The sequence below is a fragment of the Rhinolophus sinicus genome, chromosome 18, assembly GCF_057876585.1.
Source record: "Rhinolophus sinicus isolate RSI-liver-muscle chromosome 18, RSI-T2T, whole genome shotgun sequence".
Taxonomy (NCBI): domain Eukaryota; kingdom Metazoa; phylum Chordata; class Mammalia; order Chiroptera; family Rhinolophidae; genus Rhinolophus; species Rhinolophus sinicus.
The window spans coordinates 43,745,429-43,764,395 of NC_142518.1; the positions used below are offsets into that span (position 1 = coordinate 43,745,429).

An 18,967-nucleotide genomic window follows, 5' to 3' on the forward strand; every position below is an offset into this window, starting at 1 on the left:
TAATGAAATTTGCTTTGCTCACTTAGGGTGGTTGTGAGGACTAAATAAAAGGAAGTGCATGAAAGCTTTTTTATTTTTATTTTTTAACTAGAAAAGTGTTCTGCCCACTTGTTGATTTAAGATTATGATGCTTAGCAGGAACTCCAGCCTTCAATCCTCTTCTTTCCTGACTCCTTCAGGCCGCTTCTCTGTTGAGGATAACCACATCCCTTGCAGCATACAGCCTTAGCTTTCTCTTGGTCCCTTCCTTTCTAGGTCATGTCATCTGCATCAGTTTCCCTGGCATGGTATAGGAAGGTGGCACCATCAAAGCAAAGGGGCTTCTGCTATCCAGCCTCCCTTTTTTATCTATGCACCTAACCCTGGGCCACCCTGTTTGCTCAGTTCAAAATTAGCTCATCTTAATACTCCCTTTGTTCTTTCCCTGGAGAAGAGGGGGAGGCAAAACTGCCCTTATGCTTGAGTGTTATAATATTCAAATATTAAAATCCCCCTATTGGGGGATTAAAGCTATAAACTGGGTAGCTGTATGGTAAAGGAGAAGAAACCATTATCCTGCCCATATCAAAATAATAATAGCAGGTAACTCATTGAATGTTTAACTATGTGGCAGATACTGTGCTAATTGCTTTACATGAAATAGGTCTTAAATCCTTACAATGATTTATAAGGGAGGTACTTTTATTATTTCTATGTTACAGATGAGGAAACTGAGACCCATAGAGGTCAGGTGACTAGGAGTGCTCAGTGTCAGGCTGGTGTGGAGATGGGGTTCGTGCTCAAGAAAATTTTAACTGGCATCTTGGCCAGACTCCATTTGTACTGCATGGATGGTATTGCGAGTCTTGGAATACAAATTAAAACTCCAAATGAAGACTTAGTTTTTTAAAATAAAATTGGTATTTCTTTTGGTGCCTGGCAGGGCTACAACAGCCCACAGTAGGTATGCTGCCACAAGTCTATTTCTTTTGTTATAAGTTTCTGGGAAGGATTAGGGTTTCACAAATGGCTCGGGATTAAAATGCCCTCTCTCTTGTTAACTCATTGTTTCCACAAAAGGGAGAGAGTTCTGTCTTGTCCATTTCAGGACAAAGAGATAAACATGAGCTTCTAAATTATTAGTTCTGCATGTCAAGTGCAAAAGTGACTTTTATTTTTGGTTCTTGCTTGAATCTTTTTCTCTTCTTGGGAAGACTTTTCTTTTTAAACTGTATTGAAGTGTAACATACATATAGAAAAGTTTGCAGATTATAAGTTTATACTCCATGAATGTTCACAAACTGCACATACCCATGTAATCAGCACCCAGATCAAGAAACAGAAGTCACCTCATTCCTCTTCTAGTCAATAACCCTCTTAAGGGTAACCATTATCCTGACTTTTAACAGAATACATTGGTTTGCCCTTTTTTTGTACTTAACAAATGCATATAGTATATACTCTTCTGTGTCTGGCTTATTTTGCTCAAAATTATGTTGGAAAGATTCGTCTATATCATTCCTTATAGTTACAGATAATTCTCATTGCTATAAAGTATTCCATTTTGGTAACATGCCCCATGTGATTTATCTAGTCTTCTGTTAATGGGGACTTTCCTGTTCTGGCTGTTACAAAATAGAACATTTTTTTGATGGATACATATGCATTTTTCTTGGGATATATTATATAGGAGTGGAATTTCTGGATCATAGTGTATACATATGTTCAGCTAGAGTAGACACTATCAATTTTTCATTCCCACCACCTATGTGTGAGAGGAACTGCCTTTTTAAGTTATAACCATAAGATTTAACAATGACTTTTGTGGTACCTCAGGCCTACCTGAAAGTTCAGCGACTCCTATCTGAACCAGAATTTGTTCTTTGTACTTTTCCCTACCACTGACACTTCTGTGTCAGTTAGCACCTAGAATTTTAAATTATTTTCCTTTCTGGAATGGAATATTATTAATTAGGATTTTTCAGTTAACATTAATTGAGTTTCAGCTGGCATGGAAATTTACTGTCATGGTTAAATTAAGAGTGTGTGCTTTGGAGCCAGACTGTCTGACTTTAAATTTCAATTAGATTTTGTTGGGGAAGGGGAACAGTGTGTATTTCCAGGACTTTATTGGGGGAACAGTGTGTTTTTCCCAGAACCCATCAGCTCCAAGTCAAGTTGTTGTCCTTCAATCTTAGTTGTGGAGGGCGCAGCTCAGCTCCAAGTCCACTTGCTGTTTTTCAATCTAGTTGAAGGGTTGGGGGTGAGGTGGGGGGGGGCACAGCCCACTATCCCATGTGGGAATTGAACTGGCAACCTTGTTAAGAGCATGCGCTCTAACCAACTGAGCCATCCGTCCACTCAGCGGCAGCTCAGCTCAAGGTGCTGTGTTCAATCTTAGTTGCTGGGGGCGCAGCCCACCATCTCTTGCGGGAGTTCAACTGGCAACCTTGTTAAGAGCATGCACTCTAACCAGCTGAGCCATCCCGTCCCTCAGGGAGCTCCGGAGCTCAGCGGCAGCTCAGCTCAAGTCGTTTTCAATCTAGTTGCAGAGGGCGCAGCTCACGCCCATGTGGGAATCCAACCGGCAACCCTGTTGTTCAGAGCTCCTGCTTTAACCAAGTCAGCCATCTGGCCCCCCCTCAAATTTCAATTCTTATACTTAAATAACTTTGTGATCTTGAGAAGTATGTAACTTCTCTGTGCCTCAGTTTCTTCATCAATAAAACGGTGGTGATAGTAGTATTTGTCTCACAGGGTTGTTATAAGGATTAAATGAATTAATATTTGTAAAAGTGCTTAGTCTAATGCCTGGTGCATCATAGATGCTTAATTTAGCTACTAATAACTATCATCATCATCATTATTTGTTATTATTTACAAAACCCTCCATTGGGAATAGTTAGGGATACATAGCTGTCTTAGATACAGCAACTGCCTTCTAGGAACTCTTAATCAAGTAAAGTGATGAGACGCCAAGAATGAAAGCGAGAACTTTCATAAGAAGGACAAGTGAAATAGTATTGGAGTTTAAAGGCAAATAAGGTTGAGTTCTAGATGAATGGGAGGAGTATGAAATGAAGAAAGCTTTATGGAAAGCTTTATGGCATTTAAGCTGAGTCTGAATAACAGATAGGATTTTACTCTTCAGAGACTGGGGAGGTGAGAGGGACTCCCTACCAAGGGAACCTCAAGAGCCTAAGCTCAGGGCCACGTAGCTCACTAGGGCAAGGCAGTCAGAGGAACATTTCAGGAATTAAGATGGAGAGATAGGTTTTGTAGATTGTAGAGGAGGACCCTGAATGTTAAACTGAGAAATCTGAACTTGGTTCTGTAGGTCGCAAAGAGCTGCTAAAGCTTTGTAAAGTCTAGAAACATAGAATATAAAAGAAAGGACTTTTTAAAAGGTTATATAAAAGAGGAATGGGAATACAGTTTCTTTTTGGCGTGATGGGAGTGTTCTAAAATTATATTGTGGTGATGGTTGCACAACCCTGTAAATTTACTAAAATCAGTGAATTGTGTACTTGAAACAAGTGAATTTCATGGTCTGTAAGTTCAATCAATCAATCAATCAATCAATCAATCAATCAATCATCTAGTGATAGTCCAAGCCTCTCATTTCACAAATGTGAAAGCTGAGGCTCAGATGGCTGAAGTTTCTTGTTTTAAAATTCATTTTTATTTTTTTACTTTTATTATTTTTTAATTTTTTATTAGTTTCAGGTGTACAAAACAATGTAATAGTTAAACATTTATCATTTATATCCCTCACACAGTGATAACCCCCCGCCCCCCATCTACTACCCTTCTGACATCGCATACAGCCATTACATTTTCAGTCTCTATTCCTAATGCTGTACTCCACTTCTTGTAACTACATATATATGTATGTGTGTGTGTGTGTGTGTGTGTGTGTGTGTGTGTGTGTGTGTGTATATATATATATATATATATATATATATATATATATAAACTTGTAGTTGGCATTCATTATTGTTGAGCTTCAGCTTCAGTGCAGTGATCAGGCATCTACATCATCCCTGAGGTGGTCTCCCTAATGAGACAAGTCTCCATCAGATACCCTACAAAATCTTTACAACATTATTGGTTACATTCCCCAAATTGACTTTCGTAACCCCATGGCAATATTGTGGTTACCGATTGTACTTGAAGTCTCTTGTCTAAGGTCAAACATTTAGCAAGCAGCAGAGCCAACATTGTCTTTTTGTTGTTTAGTACGCATGGCTGGTTCAGACTATGATAAATTGTGTGGAATTATCATTGAAACAAGCGCCAAAAATAATTGGAGGTGCCAGGTGGGTACAGAATGCTATTCTGAATAATAATAATAATAATAACAACAACAATAAAAACATGTTATAGTACTTACTGTTTAAAAAGTACTTTTCAAACCACTCTACATACCTGTTCTCAAGATTACAATTTATGTGAAGTTTTCCTAAAAGCAGATAATTTTTGACTTGACTTCCAGGAAACTAAGAAACAAATTTAGTGTTCAATCATATTAACTACATTAGTCCTTGTACTTAGCATAATTGCTTCCTCTTCCTTTTCATGGCTTTGATTTTCTGTCCTAATAACCTAATTGTAGATCTTTTATTATAAACCACCTCAAATTCATTTAGGAAAGAGAGGCACGTTCAGAGTAAATCAAGATAAAACTAGGTAAAGTGTTTTTTATTGTCAAGCAAATGTGATTTTCAGAAGTGAGGATTGTATTCCCCTTCCAGTTCTCAAAAGTCCAAATTCAGTTGGCTTCACTTTGATTCTTTCAGTCTAGGAAATATAGTAGTACCTCGGTTTTCGAACGTCTCCGTTGACGAATGTTTCGGTTTACAAAAGCCGTAAACCCGGAAGTAAATGCTTCGGTTTTCGAACACGCCTTGGAAGTCAAACATGTCACGTGGCTTCCTCTGAGTGCAAGATCCTGAAGCCTAGTTGTCGGCTGTTTTTGAATGTTTCAGAACTCGAACTGTCTTCCAGAACAGATTATGTTCGAAAACCGAGGTAGCACTGTAGTGTGATGTAGTAGGGGGAAATAAAACATGAAAACAGCTGGGTTTGAATTCCAGATACATTATTTCTTAGCTTTGAATTCTTGGCCAAATCACTCAAACGATCTGAATATCATTTTCTTCATTTGTAAAATAGGGATGATATCTACTTCTTGAGACTATGATGAAAATTAAGATAAGGTCTGATAAGGGCCTGGCACATATTAAATGCTCCATAACTGTGTATACCTTTCTGTTTCCATCAGAGCCAAACAATGATAGAGGCTTTAGTATACATTAGTTCTGGGAGGTCTCAAAGATCCGCCTGTCTCAACGAGGGAGAGTTTCCTGAGCATCCAGAAAGGCTCTTGGTACTATAGTGTAAAGAGAGAGGCTACCCAGGAAGCCCTGGTAGCAGTGGTCTGGCATTTTGGCCACTATTTCATAGGCTTTGGAATTGTTTTCCTTACCATCAAAACCTCCTCCTTTGACCTCACTTTACTTGGGAAACCCCACCTTAGCCATTACTCCTAGAAAACCATTGGGATTTGTTTTAGGGTTGTGTGTTTTTTTAGATATCGTTCTGTGATTTTGTGGTACAATACTTAAATGCTTTAGAAAGATTTAAATTTTCTTCAATTACAGTTGATATTCAATATTATATTAGTTTCAGTTGTATTACATAGTGGTTAGACATTTATATAATTTACAAAGTGATGCCCCCGATTAGTCTAGTACCCACCTGACACTATACATAGTTATTACAATGTTATTGACTATATTCCGACACTATACATAGTTATTACAATGTTATTGACTATATTCCGTATGCTGTACTTTACATCCTGTGATTATTTATTTTATAAATTTTATTGGGGAATATTGGGGAACAGTGTGTTTCTCCAGGGCCCATCAGCTCCAAGTCGTTATCCCTCAATCTAGTTGTGGAGGGCACAGCTCAGCTCCAAGTCCAGTTGCCATTTTCAATCTTTAGTTGCAGGAGGCACAGCCCACCATCCCATGTGGGAATCGAACTGGCAACCCTGTTGTTCAGAGCTTGCGCTCTAACCAACTGAGCCATCTGGCCGCTCCATCCTGTGACTATTTTGTAACTACCAATTTGTACTTAATCCCTTGACCTTTTTCACCCAGCTCCCCAACCCCTTCCCATCTGGCAACCATCAGTTTGTTCTCTGTATCTTTGAGTGTGTTTCTGTTTTGTTTGTTTATTCTTTAGATTCCATATATAAGCGAAATCACATTGCATCTATCTTTCTCTGTATGACATACTCCACTCAGAATAATATTCTCCAGGTCCATTTATATCATCGTAAATGGTAAGATTTCATTTTTTTATGGCTGAGTAATATTCGTGTGTGTGTGTGTGTGTGTGCGTATCTTACATCTTCTTTATCCAGTTGTCTATTGATGGGCACTTAGGTTGCTTACATACCTTGGCTGTACAGCTGCAGTAAACATAGGGGTGCATGTATCTTTTCTAATTAGTGTTGTGGGTCTCTGGATAAATACCCAGAAGTGGAATTGCTGGTCATACATAGTTCTAGTTTTAATTTTTTGAGGAACCTGCATACTGTTTTCCATAGTGGCTGCACCAATTTGCAATCCCACCAACAGTGCATGAGGGTTCCCTTTTCTTTACATTCTCGCCAATACTTGTTTGTGGTTTATTGATGATAGCTATCCTGACAGGTATGAAGTGATATCTCATTGTGGTTTTTCTTTGCATTTCCTTAATAGCTAGTGAGGTTGAGCATTTTTTTTCTTATGTCTATTGGCCATCTGCATGTCTTCTTTGGAGAAAGGTCTGTTTAGGTGTTCTGTCCAGTTTTTAGTTAGATTGTTTCTTTTGGTGTTGAGTTGTGTGAGTTCTTTACAAATTTTGGGTATTAACTCCTTATTGGATGTATCATTGGTTAATAATTTCTCCCATTTAGCAGGTTGTCTTTTTGTTTTGTTGCTTGTTTCCTTTGCTGTGCAAAAAATTTTGGGTTTGATGTAGTCCCATTTGTATATTTTTTCTTTTGTTTCCCTTGCCCAAGGAGTGATATCAGAAAAAAATATTACTAAAAGCAATGTGAGAGAATTTACTGTTTATGTTTTCTTCTAGGAGTTTTATTGTTTTGGGTCTTACCTTTAAATGTTTAATCCATTTTGAGTTTATTCTTATGTAAAGTGTAAGAAGGTGGTCAGTTTCATTTTCTTTTTTTGCATGTATTTGTCTAGTTTTCGCAGCACCATTTATTAAATAGACTCTCTTTACCCAATTGTATGTTCTTGCATCCTTTGTCATAGATTAAATGACCATATAGGTATGGGTTTATTTCTGGGCTCTCTATTCTGTTCCATTGATCTATGCGTGTGTTTTTATGCCAGTACCATGCTGTTTTGATTACTATAGCCTTGTGGTATAGTTGGATATCAGTAGTGTGATACCTCCAATTTTGTTCTTTCTCAAAGTTGCTAAGGCTATTCTGGGTCTTTTGTGGTTCCATATAGATTTTAGGATTATTCTAGTTCTGTGAAAAATGCCATTGGTATTTGGATAGGGATTGTACTGAATCTATAGATTGCTTTGGGTAGTATGGACATATTTTTTTTATTAATTTTATTAGTTTCAGGTGCACAAGACAAAGCAATACTTAGACGTTTATCATTTATATCCCGCACACTGTGTGATCTCCCCTCCCCCCATCCACTATCCCTCTGACATCGCACAGAGCCATTACATTTCCATTGTCTCTATTCCTAATGCTGTACTCCGCTTCCTGTAACCATATACATGCATATATATATATATATATATATATATACATACATATATATATATATATATATATATATATATATACATATATATATATATATATAAAATTATAGTTGGCATTCATTATTCTTCAACTTCAGGTGTACAGTGCAGAGATCAGGCATCTACATCACCCCTGAGGTGGTCTCCCAAATGGGACACGAGTCCATCGGATACCCTACAAAATCTTTACATTATTGATTACATTCCCCAAATTAATTTTCAAAACCCCGTGGCCATCTTGTGGTTACCGACTATTTTCTAAACCCCTCACCTTCCGCCTTATCCCCACACCACCGCCCATCTAGCAATCCTCAGATTTTCCTCTATGTCTCCAAAACTGTTTCTGATTAGTTCATTCACTTATTCTTTTCTTTAGATTCCGCATATAAGTGAGCTCATATGGTATTTGTCTTTCTCTGTCTGACTTATTTCACTTAACATAATGTTCTCTAGGTCCAGCCATGTTGTTGCAAATGGTAAGATTTCTTTCTTCTTTATGGCTGCATAATACTCCATTGTAAAAATGTGCCACAGTTTCTTAATCCAGTCGTCTACCGATGGGCATTTCGGTTATTTCCATGTCTTGGCTATTGTGTATAGTGCTGTAATAAACATACGAGTGCATAAAGATTTTTGAATTGCAGTTTTGGATTTCTCTGAATAGATACTTAGGAGTGGGATTGCTGGATCATAAGGTAGTTCCATTTTCAGATTTTTGAGATACCTCCATACTCTTTTCCATAGTGGCTGCACCAATCTGCATTCCCACCAACAGTGCACAAGGGTTCCCTTTTCTCCACATTCGGGCCAGCACTTGTTGTTTGTTGATTTATTGATGACAGCCATTTTTTTCTTTTCTTTTCTTTTCTTTTCTTTTCTTTTCTTTTCTTTTCTTTTCTTTTCTTTTCTTTTCTTTTATTAAATTTATCGGGGTGACAATTGTTAGTAAAATTACATAGATTTCAGGTGTACAATTCTGTATTACATCATCTATAAATCCCATTGTGTGTTCATCACCCAGAGTCAGTTCTCCTTACATCACCATATATTTCATCCCCCTTACCTTCATCTCCCACCCCCCACCCACCACCCCCCTTACCCTCTGCTAACCACTAAACTACTGTCTGTGTCTATGAGTTTCTGTTTCTCATTTGTTTGTCTTGTTCTTTTGTTGTTTTTGGTTTATATACCACATATCAGTGAAATCACATGGTTCTCTGCTTTTTCTCTCTGACTTATTTCGCTCAGCATGACACTCTCAAGATCCATCCATGTTGTCACAAATGTTCCTATATCATCTTTTCTTACCGCCGAATAGTATTCCATTGTGTATATATACCACAACTTCTTTATCCATTCATCTATCGAAGGATATTTTAGTTGTTTCCATGTCTTGGCCACCGTAAACAAAGCTGCAATCAACATTGGAGCACACGTGTCTATCTATAAATGTTTTCAGATGTTTTGGGTAGATACCCAGGAGAGGGATTGCTGGGTCATATGGTAACTGTATTCATAATTTTTTGAGGAACCTCCACATTGCCTTCCATAGTGGCTGCACCAGTCTGCATTCCCACCAACAGTGTATGAGGGTTCCTTTTTCTCCACAGCCTCTCCAACACTTGTTACTATTTGTCTTGTTGATGATAGCCATTCTGACTGGGGTGAGGTGATATCTCATTGTGGTTTTGATTTGCATTTCTCTGATGATTAGTGATGTTGAGCATTTTTTCATATGTCTATTTGCCATTTGTATGTCCTCTTTGGAGAAATGTCTCTTTAGGTCCTCTGCCCATTTTTCAATTGGGTTGTTTGTTTTTTTGTTGTTGAGTTGCATGAGTTCCTTGTATATTCTGGAAATTAGCTCCTTATCGGAGGCACTGTTTGCAAAAATCTTCTCCCACTCACTTGGTTGCCTCTTTATTTTGTCGATGGTTTCTTTTGCTGTGTAGAAGCTTTTAAGTTTCATATAGTTCCATTCGTTTATTTTAGCTTTTACTTCCCTTGCCTTTGGAGTCAAATTCATAAAACGCTCTTTGAACCCAAGGACCATAAGTTTAGTACCTATGTTTTCTTCTATGCAGTTTATTGTGTCAGGTCTTATGCTTAAGTCTTTGATCCATTTTGAATTAACTTTGGTACATGGTGACAGATAGCAGTCCAGTTTCATTCTTTTGTATGTGGATTTCCAATTCTGCCAGCACCATTTATTGAAGATGCTGTCTGTTCTCCATTGTATGTGTTTTGCTTCTTTGTCAAAAATTGTCTGTCCATATTTATGTGGTTTTGTTTCTGAGTTCTCAGTTCTGTTCCTTTGGTCTGCGTGTCTGTTTTTCTGTCATTACCATGCTGCTTTGATTATTGTAGCCCTGTAGTACAAGCTAAAGTCAGGCAGTGTGATACCTCCAGCATTGTTCTTTTTTCTTAAGATTCCTTTGGCTATTCAGGGTCTTTTGTGGTTCCAAACAAATCTGATGATTTTCTGTTCTATTTCTTTAAAATATGCCATTGGGATTTTGATGGGGATTGCATTGAATCTGTATACTGCTTTGGGTAATATGGCCATTTTAACTATGTTGATTCTTCCAATCCATGAGCACGGAATGTCTTTCCATTTCTTTGTGTCTTCTTCAATTTCTTTCAATAATGTCTTACAGTTTTCAGCATACAGGTCTTTAACATCCTTGGTTAAGTTTATTCCTAGGTATTTTATTCTTTTTGCTGCAATTGCAAAAGGAATTGTTTTTTGTATTTCTTTTTCTGAGATTTCATTGTTAGTATATAGGAAAGCAATGGACTTTTGTACATTGATTTTGTAGCCAGCAACTTTACTGTATTCGTTGATTGTTTCTAATAGGTTTTTGGTGGAGTCTTTAGGGTTTTCTATATATAGCATCATGTCATCTGCAAAGAGTGATAATTTAACTTCTTCATTCCAAATTTGGATGCCTTTTATTTATTTCTCTTGCCTGATTGCTCTGTCAAGGACTTCCAACACTATGTTGAAAAGTAGAGGTGATAGGGGACAGCCCTGTTGTGTTCCTGAACGTAGAGCAAAGGGCTTCAGTTTTCCACCATTAATTATGAGATTAGCAGAGTGCTTGTCATATATGGCCTTTATTATGTTAAGGTGTTTTCGTTCTATACTTATTTAAGTGTTTTAATCATAAATGGATGTTGTGTCTTGTCAAATCCTTTCTCTGCATCAATTGATATAATCATCTGATTTTTGTCCTTTATTTTGTTTATGTGATGTATCACATTGATGTATTTGCGGATATTGAACCATCCTTGTGCCCCGGGGAGGAACCCCACTTGGTCCTGATGAATAATCTTTTTACTACATTGTTGTATTCGATTTGCTAGAATGTTGTTTAGGATTTTTGCATCTGTATTCATCAGAGATATTGGTCTGTAGTTTTCTTTTTTTGTGCTGTCCTTAACAGGTTTTGGTATCAGGGTAATGTTGGCCTCATAAAATGAGTTAGGGAGTACTGTCTCTTCTTCAATTTTTTGGAATAGTTTGTGCAGGATTGGTATTAGATCCTCTTTGAAGGTTTGGTAGAATTCACTAGTGAAGCCATCTGGTCCTGGACTTTTGCTTTTGGGAAGGTTTTGGATGACTGATTCAATTTCATTACTGGTGATCGGTCTGTTTAGATTTTCCCGTTCTTCATGGTTCAGCCTTGGAAGGCTATATGTTTCTAAGAACTTGTCCATTTCTTCTAGGTTATTGAATTTGGTGGCATATAGTCCTTCATAGTATTCTTGGGATGATCCTTTGTATTTCTGTGGTGTCCGTGATAACTTCCCCTTTTTCATTTCTGAATTTGTTAATTAGTATCTTCTCTCTTTTTATCTTAGTAAGTCTAGCCAAGGGTTTGTCAATTTTGTTAATCTTTTTAAAGAACCAGCTCTTTGTCACGTTAATTTTTTCTGTTTATTTGTTCTCTATTTCATTTAGTTCTGCACTAATTTTTGTTATTTCCTTTCTTCTGCTAACCTTGGGTTTTACTTGTTCTTCTTTTTCTAGTGCTTTAAGGTGTAACATGAGGTTATTTATTTGGGAGTTTTCTTGTTTCTTGAGATAGGCCTGTAATGAGATAAATTTCCGTGTCAAACTGCTTTCGCTGCATCCCAAAAATTTTGGTAGGATGCATTTTTATTGTCATTTGTTTCTATGTATCTTTTGATCTCTCCTCTAACTTCTTCTTTGACCCAGTCGTTCTTTAAAAGTATGTTGTTTAATCTCCATGTATTTGTGTTTTTTCCTGCTTTCTTTTTGCAGTTGATATCCAATTTCAAAGACTTGTGATCAGAGAATATGCTTGTTATGATTTCAATCTTCTGAAATTTGCTGAGGCTGATTTTATGTCCCAATATTTGGTCTATCCTTGAGAGTGTTCCGTGTACACTAGAAAAGAATGTATAGTCTGATGTGTTAGGATGAAGTGCTCTATAAATGTCAATTATGTCCATTTCATCTAATGTGTCATTTAGGGCTGGTATTTCGTTACTTATTTTCTGTTTGGATGATCTATCGTTAGCTGTCAATGATGTATTTAAGTCCCCTAGTATAATTGTGTTTTGGTAAATTTCTCCCTTTAGTTTTGTTAGTAGTCGCTTGGTATATTTTCGTGCTTCCTGATTGGGGGCATAAATATTGATGACTGTTATGTCTTCTTGTTGTATAGTCCACTTCACCATTATGAAATGTCCATCTTTGTCTCTTGTTGTCTTTTTCACCTTGAAGTCTGTTTCATCTGATATCATTATGGCTACACGTGAATTTCCCTGGGTACCATTTGCTTGGAATGTCAATTTCCACCCTTTCACTTTGAGTCTGTGCTTGTCCTTGTAGCTGAGATGTGGCTCTTGGAGACAACATATGGTTGGGTTTAATTTTTTGATCCAGTCTGCTATTCTCTGCCTTTTTATTGGTGAGTTCAGTCCATTTACATTTAGGGTGATTATTGACATGTGAGGATTTCCTGTCATTCTATCTTTAGTTGTCTGGTAAGGCTGTGTCTCCATTGTTTCTTTGCCTTTTTGTTGTGTATTATTTCTGTGTGGTGGTATTCTATGATGTTTCCCTCTGTTTCTTCTTTTATTACAGTATATATTTCAGTTCTTGATTTTTTTTTTTTAGTGGTTGTCCTTAAGTTTATGTAAAAGAAAGTTTCATATTTAGAGTATACCGTTTTCTTCAGCACGGTTACTTTCTCCATTCCCGTATTCCGGTTGAGGCCTTTACTCTCCCCCTTTTTATGTTTTGGTTGCCACAAATTGTCCCTGTTCATGGTGGTCGAATAGCCTCCTTTAGTATTTCTTGTAGTGCAGGTCGTGTATTAGAAAATTCCCTCAGCTTCTTTAGTGTGGAAAGGTCTTTATTCCTCATTCATATCTAAAGGATATCTTTGCTGGATATATTATTCTTGGCTCATAATTTCTCTCTTTCAATAGTTTGAATATTTGATTCCACTCCCTCCTGGCTTGTAGAGTTTCTGCTGAAAAATCTGATGATAATCTGATGGGTTTTCCTTTGTAAGTGACCGTCTTCTTTTCCCTGGCTGCTTTGAGGATTCTTTCTTTGTCGTTTATTTTAGACAGCTTCCGTACAATGTCTCGTGGAGAAGGCCTTTTTGGATTGAGGTAATTAGGTGTTCTATTTGCTTCTTGGATTCGAAGGTCCAGTTCTGTCCACAAGTTTGGGAAGTTCTCATCGACGATTTGTTTGAATTTATTCTCTGTTCCCTTCTTTCTTTCTTCTTTTTCTGGTATGCCCATTATTCTTATATTGCTCTTTCTGATGGAGTCAGAAAGTTCTTGTAGAGTTCTTTAGTTTCTTTGAAGTCTCAAGTCTCTTTCTTCTTCCTTTTGTTTAATTTCCAAGTTTCTGTCTTCGATGTCACTGATTCTTTCCTCCATCTGTTCAACTCTGCTACCGAAGCTGGTTATTTCATTCTTAATTTCTTCTTTTGAGTTCTTAATCTCCAGAAATTCTATTTGGTCCTGTTTTAAAATTTCAATTTGTTTCATAAAAATGCTCATGGTGTTCTTTGATTGTGTTTCTGAGTTCATTTAACTGCCTGTCTGCGTTTTCTTGCATCTCTTTGAGTTTTTTCAGAACTGCAATCTTGAATTCTGTATCATTTAAGTCACATATTTCTGTTTTTTCAAGTGCCTTTTCTGGAGATTTTGCACTTTATTTCTGAGCTATCTTGTTGCCTTGGTTATTCATGGCAATTACTGATTTACTATTTCTCTTCCTAGACATCTACATTAGTGGCTTCTGCAACAGGTTGATATGAAGTGGTCTTTCTTTTGTTTTCCAGTACTTGTTGGTAGAATGTTTTATTATTTCTCCAACTGCAACTTATTTTTCTTCTCCCACACGGTAGTGCTATTTTTTTTCTGCACTATTCCAGCTTCTCACACAATGGGGGGATTATCTGGGAGACAGGCTTCTCCTCTGTTAATAGTTCGTCTAGGTCACAGGGCGCAGTGTCCTGGTGGGTATGTGGAGAGCTTTTGATGTTCCAAAGCTCTTTGAGCTCCAGATTGAGAGCCCATGTGTTTCAGCAGTTCTGTTTACTCCTGTGGGGATCTGCCCAGATAGGTGGGGTCAGGGGCGAGGTGAGTTGTGAGAGGTGGCCCAGAGCAGTGGCGTCGACCACAACCACAGCCGGTCCTGCTTCCACAGCTCCCTCCCCTTTGCCGGAACTAGTTGGACTGCAAATTTGTGTCTGCGGTCCACAGTTCTGAGAACCGCAAATATTCTATTCTTTAGATCTGACATGGGTACTGTTCCGCTTCTAGCACTGGGCCAGTGGGGGTGGGGCGAGCTCTGGGATGGTAGGGAAGGGGCGGCTAGTCTCAGTGCCTAAGGCTTCCGTTCTCTGCTCGGCAGTGAGGGCTTAAACCACCGTTTTCAGCCTTCTTCCCTCAGTCATTTCTCTGAGGTCTCCGCCGTGAGCGTTGGGTTCAGCCGTGTTATATGCTTCCCCCTCAGCCCTGTGGGTCATAAGCGGAGCCCTAGCAGTCCAAGTTCTTCCCTCTCCCGCAGCTGAGGTAGTTTCGGGAAGCAGCGAGCTCAGAGCACTGTGCCCACGCGGCTCCGTCTCCGCACTTCTCCCTTTCCTCCTCCCCCTGCTTGCGCGATTCTCCCACCTGTAGGTGACTTCAGTAGTCGGCCTCTTCGTGTTCCCTGTCTGCTGTGCAGGGAGTCCTTTGTGGAGTTTTTGTTGTTCGATTTGTTGTAAATTCCAGGTGAGCTTTACAGAGGCTCACCTCACGCCGCCATTTTTCCTCCGTCCTGGACTTTTATTGGGGAACAGTGTGTACTTTCAGGACTTTTTTCCAAGTGAAGTTGTTGTCCTTTCAATGTTAGTTGTGGAGGGCACAGCTCAGCTCCAGGTCCAGTTGCCCTTGCTAGTTGTAGGGGGCGTAGCCCACTATCCCTTGCGGGAGTTGAACTGGCAATCTTATGGTTGAGAGGACACGCTCCAACCAACTGAGCCATCCGGGAGCTCAGCAGCAGCTCAGCTCAAGGTGCCGTGTTCAATCTTAGTTGCAGGGGGTGGAGCCCACCATCCCTTGTGGGACTCTAGGTGTTGAACCGGCAACCTTGTGGTTGAGAGCCCACTGGCCCATGTGGGAATCGAATCGGCGGCCTTCAGAGTTAGGAGCATGAAGCTCTAACTGCCTGAGTCACTGGGCCGGCCCCCTACTCTATGTCTTTTGATTGGAGCATTTGGCCCATTCACATTTAAAGTAATTATTGATAGGTACATATTGATTGCCATTTTGTTATTGGTATTTCTGGTCTTCCTTTGTTAGTTTGTTTTCCCCTTTATTGTGTTTAGAAAAGCCCTTTTAACATTTCCTTCAATGCTGGCTTGATGGTAATGAATTCCTTTAGCTTATTCTTTTCTGAGAAGCTCTTTATCTCTCCTTCAGTTTTAAGTGATAGCCTTGCTGGGTAGAGCAATCTTGGTTGTAGGCCTTTGTTTTTCATCAGTTTGAATATCTCCTGCCAGTCCCTTCCGGCCTGCAGAGTTTCTTTAGAAAAGTCAGCTGATAGTGTTATAGGAGTTCTCTTGTATGTAACCCGCTGTCTTTCTCTTGTTGCTTTTAGGATTTTCTCTGTCTTTAACCTTTGCTGTTTTAAGTACAATGTGTCTTGGTGTGGGTTTGTTTGGAACTCTCTGCACTTTCTGGGCTTGTACGTTGATTTCCTTCACCTGGGTAGGGAAGTTTTCAGTCATTATTTCTTCAAATATGTTCTTGATCACTTGCTCCTTCTGTTCTCCTTCTGGTATTCCTATGATGTGCATGTTTTTGTGCTTGATGTTCTCCCACAGGTCTCATAAACAATTTTCATTGTTTTTTCTTTTTTTCTTTTTTATTCTTTTATTCTTTTTTCCAATTGGGTGGTTTCTGCTATCTTCTAAATCGCTTATCCAATCCTCTGCTTCATCTAATCTACTGGTAATTCCTTCGAGTGTGTTCTTCATTTCTGTTTCTTCATTTCTGTATTGTGTTCTTTACTTCTGTTTTTTTTAAAATGATTTTTCTATCATTTTTTATGTTCTCACTAAGATCCTTAAACTTTCTTATCAGTGTTCTAAACTCTGTCTCTGATAGGTTGGATGCCTCTGTTTCATTTAGTTCTATTTCTAGAGGTTTCTTCTGATCTTTTATTTGGGACGTGTTTCTTTGCTTCCTCATTCTGGCTTTCACTCTGTGATTGCTTCAATGTATTAGGTAGATCACCTATGTCTCTAAGTCGTTGCTGGGTGGTCTTATGTACTATGTGTCCTTTATATTCGGATTGCACATTCTCCCTATTCTCTTGTCCCATGTGTTCCAGAAGTGTCACTGTTGTAGTTGATCTTTAATTTCTTTTGGCTTGTCTGAGGGTGGGATTGACCCTCATGCTGATTAGCTGGGAGAATTATCTCTGCTCACATTGTATGAACTGCTATGTGAAAGTTGACCCCTTTAGAGGAGGCTTTGCCCCTGTGGGCTCTTGTGCCTGTGGAAAATTTCCTTTGAGAGTGCTGTTTATATGTTCAACCAGGTAATGCTCTGGCTTGGTCTGATGCTGGCCTCTGGGTATATTGGTTCTGGTGTCTCTTGGGCGGGTCTCCCACTAAGGACCATTTCAGCCTTGTTTGTTACTGGCCTGTTGGTACCTGGTAGGTGCCTCAAAGCTGTATGCAGTTGGCTGCTCCCCTTGCTGGACCTGGAGTCATATTAGGGTGGTCTCTCTGTGAATTGAGGCTGGCTGCCACCAATATTGGTCCTGAGGCAGTTTAGCAAAAGGCACAGGGCCCCTTAGGCCTGTTGCCACCTGTCAGTTGGCCATAAGGCTCTACTATTGAAAGAGTCCTCTTTAGGAGCCAGGCTGTTTCACCTGGTGTTGAGGGTGCCCTTGGCGATGTGGCACTAGGTGGGCAGGATGGTGTTCAAGTGAGTTATGAGAAGTGATTTGTGGTTTTTAAGATAATAATGCTGATTCAGATCTTATGCCAATGCCTGGCCTGTGACCCCCTTGTACAGTGTCCTGAGGGCGCTACAGCCAGCCTCCTCCTCAAGCTCACAAGTTCTCGAGAGCTGCTCCCGAGTGGCTATGGTGCTGGTTTGGGGTCACTGAACACCACCAAGATGACTCTAGGACTCTGTGGACCATCTGCTATTGTAAAAAACCTTTTCCACAGTTTGTGGGGGTGGGGCCAGTCACCCAAATTGTGGGGCCAGTCACCCTGGAAATGTAGCTGTAGGTGGGTGAGGTGGTATTACAGGTAGCTTAAGGCTGTGGTCAGTGGTTTCTACAAATTCAGTGTAGTCTCAGCTTCTGGACCAGTGGTAGGCCCGTGTCCACTTTGCAAAACAAAAACAAAGCAAGGCAGATCAACAACACCGAGAAACAACTACACCCCCAGAAAAACACGAAATACAATGATAAGACAGGAGAAACAAAAATATATAAAGGAGACAAAAACAGCAGAACAAGACATTAAAACAGTAACCAAAGCAATAACAAGACAAACAAACCCGAGAAACAACAAAAAGAAAACGGGAAAGACAAAGAAAAAGGGACAAAAAGATGAAAGAGAAAGAAAAAACAAAAGATAAAAAGAAAAAGGAAAAAATGGTAATATAAAAAAGGGGGGAAGAAAAAAAGGACTGAAAGAAAAGGGAAAAATACCCCCAAAAAACAGAAAAAGAAAGAGGAAAAAAAAAAGGCTCTCCATCCGCTTTAATCTGCAGGCCACTTACTCTGCAATAGAGAGACTCTGGGCGACTCAGCACCAGCTCTGTTGAGGGGAAGGGCCCAGTGCATCCTGCGCTGACCTCCCTCTTAGGCTTGTAGTGAGCTGCCTGCAGTTGGCTGCAGTGGGCTCTGGGGCCTTGCTCACCACCAAAAATCCCCACAGGTTGCAATGGGATGTCCGCTGCAAAAACCCTGTGGCCTGTGGGGGTGGGGTCCAGGCATCAGAGGCCCTGGGTGCCCCTGGCAACGCAACTCTAGGTGCGAGGGGGCAGGCCCCCAGGGCACCACCATGTCAGAGGAGGGTGCGCTCCTCCACCAGGCAGCCAGCCCACTCCAACACGCCACGAATGCCCCAGACAGATTGTGCCACCGCATAGCTCCTGGCCCAACACTCAGGAAAACTCTCTCTCTCTGCTTGTCTCAATCAGCAGCCCGTGGATCAGGTAGAGCAGCCTGAAGTCAGGCCTATCTCCCGTGATGCTGCACAAGCTGAGTGGAGAACCAGGACCCAAGGCAGGCGCATGCCTGCGTGGATTCCACCAGACCAATGCAGTCCCGAACCTGACCCTCTGTGGGAGGGCCCAAACCTCAAAACATGGCGCCCTCCTGTGCACTACGCGTGTGTGAGCTCCAAAACAATGGCTAACGATGGTCCCAAAACCTCCAGCTCTCGCACCAAAGGTGCTCAGCTTAGTCTTTCCCCGCAGGCTCCTGCCACCCCCTCGGTACCACTCTCTCCACCAGTGAACTGGGTGAGTGCTTACCAGTGAGCGAGTCCATGTGCTGGCCGCACAGGAGGGTGACGGCCTCTAGCCGCCCTCCATCCCATCGAGTTGAGCAAAGAGAGTCCTCACCGATTTCTAC

At 40.0% G+C, this 18,967-nt stretch overlaps 1 protein-coding gene across 3 annotated transcripts in view; it reads left to right on the forward strand.

Annotated features, from left to right (window-relative positions):
* MTMR8 (myotubularin related protein 8) overlaps window positions 1–18,967 on the forward strand; it is a 115,109-nt gene that overhangs the window by 1,317 nt on the left and 94,825 nt on the right. The window contains exon 2 of one of the 3 annotated variants that reach the window (XM_088795212.1): window positions 6,235–6,334. The exons of the other annotated variants lie outside the window; for them this stretch is intronic. Coding sequence (XP_088651338.1) covers window positions 6,332–6,334 — 3 coding nt within the window. The 5' untranslated portion in view covers window positions 6,235–6,331. The remainder of the gene's footprint in view (window positions 1–6,234; window positions 6,335–18,967) is intronic. 3 annotated transcript variants of the gene reach the window in all.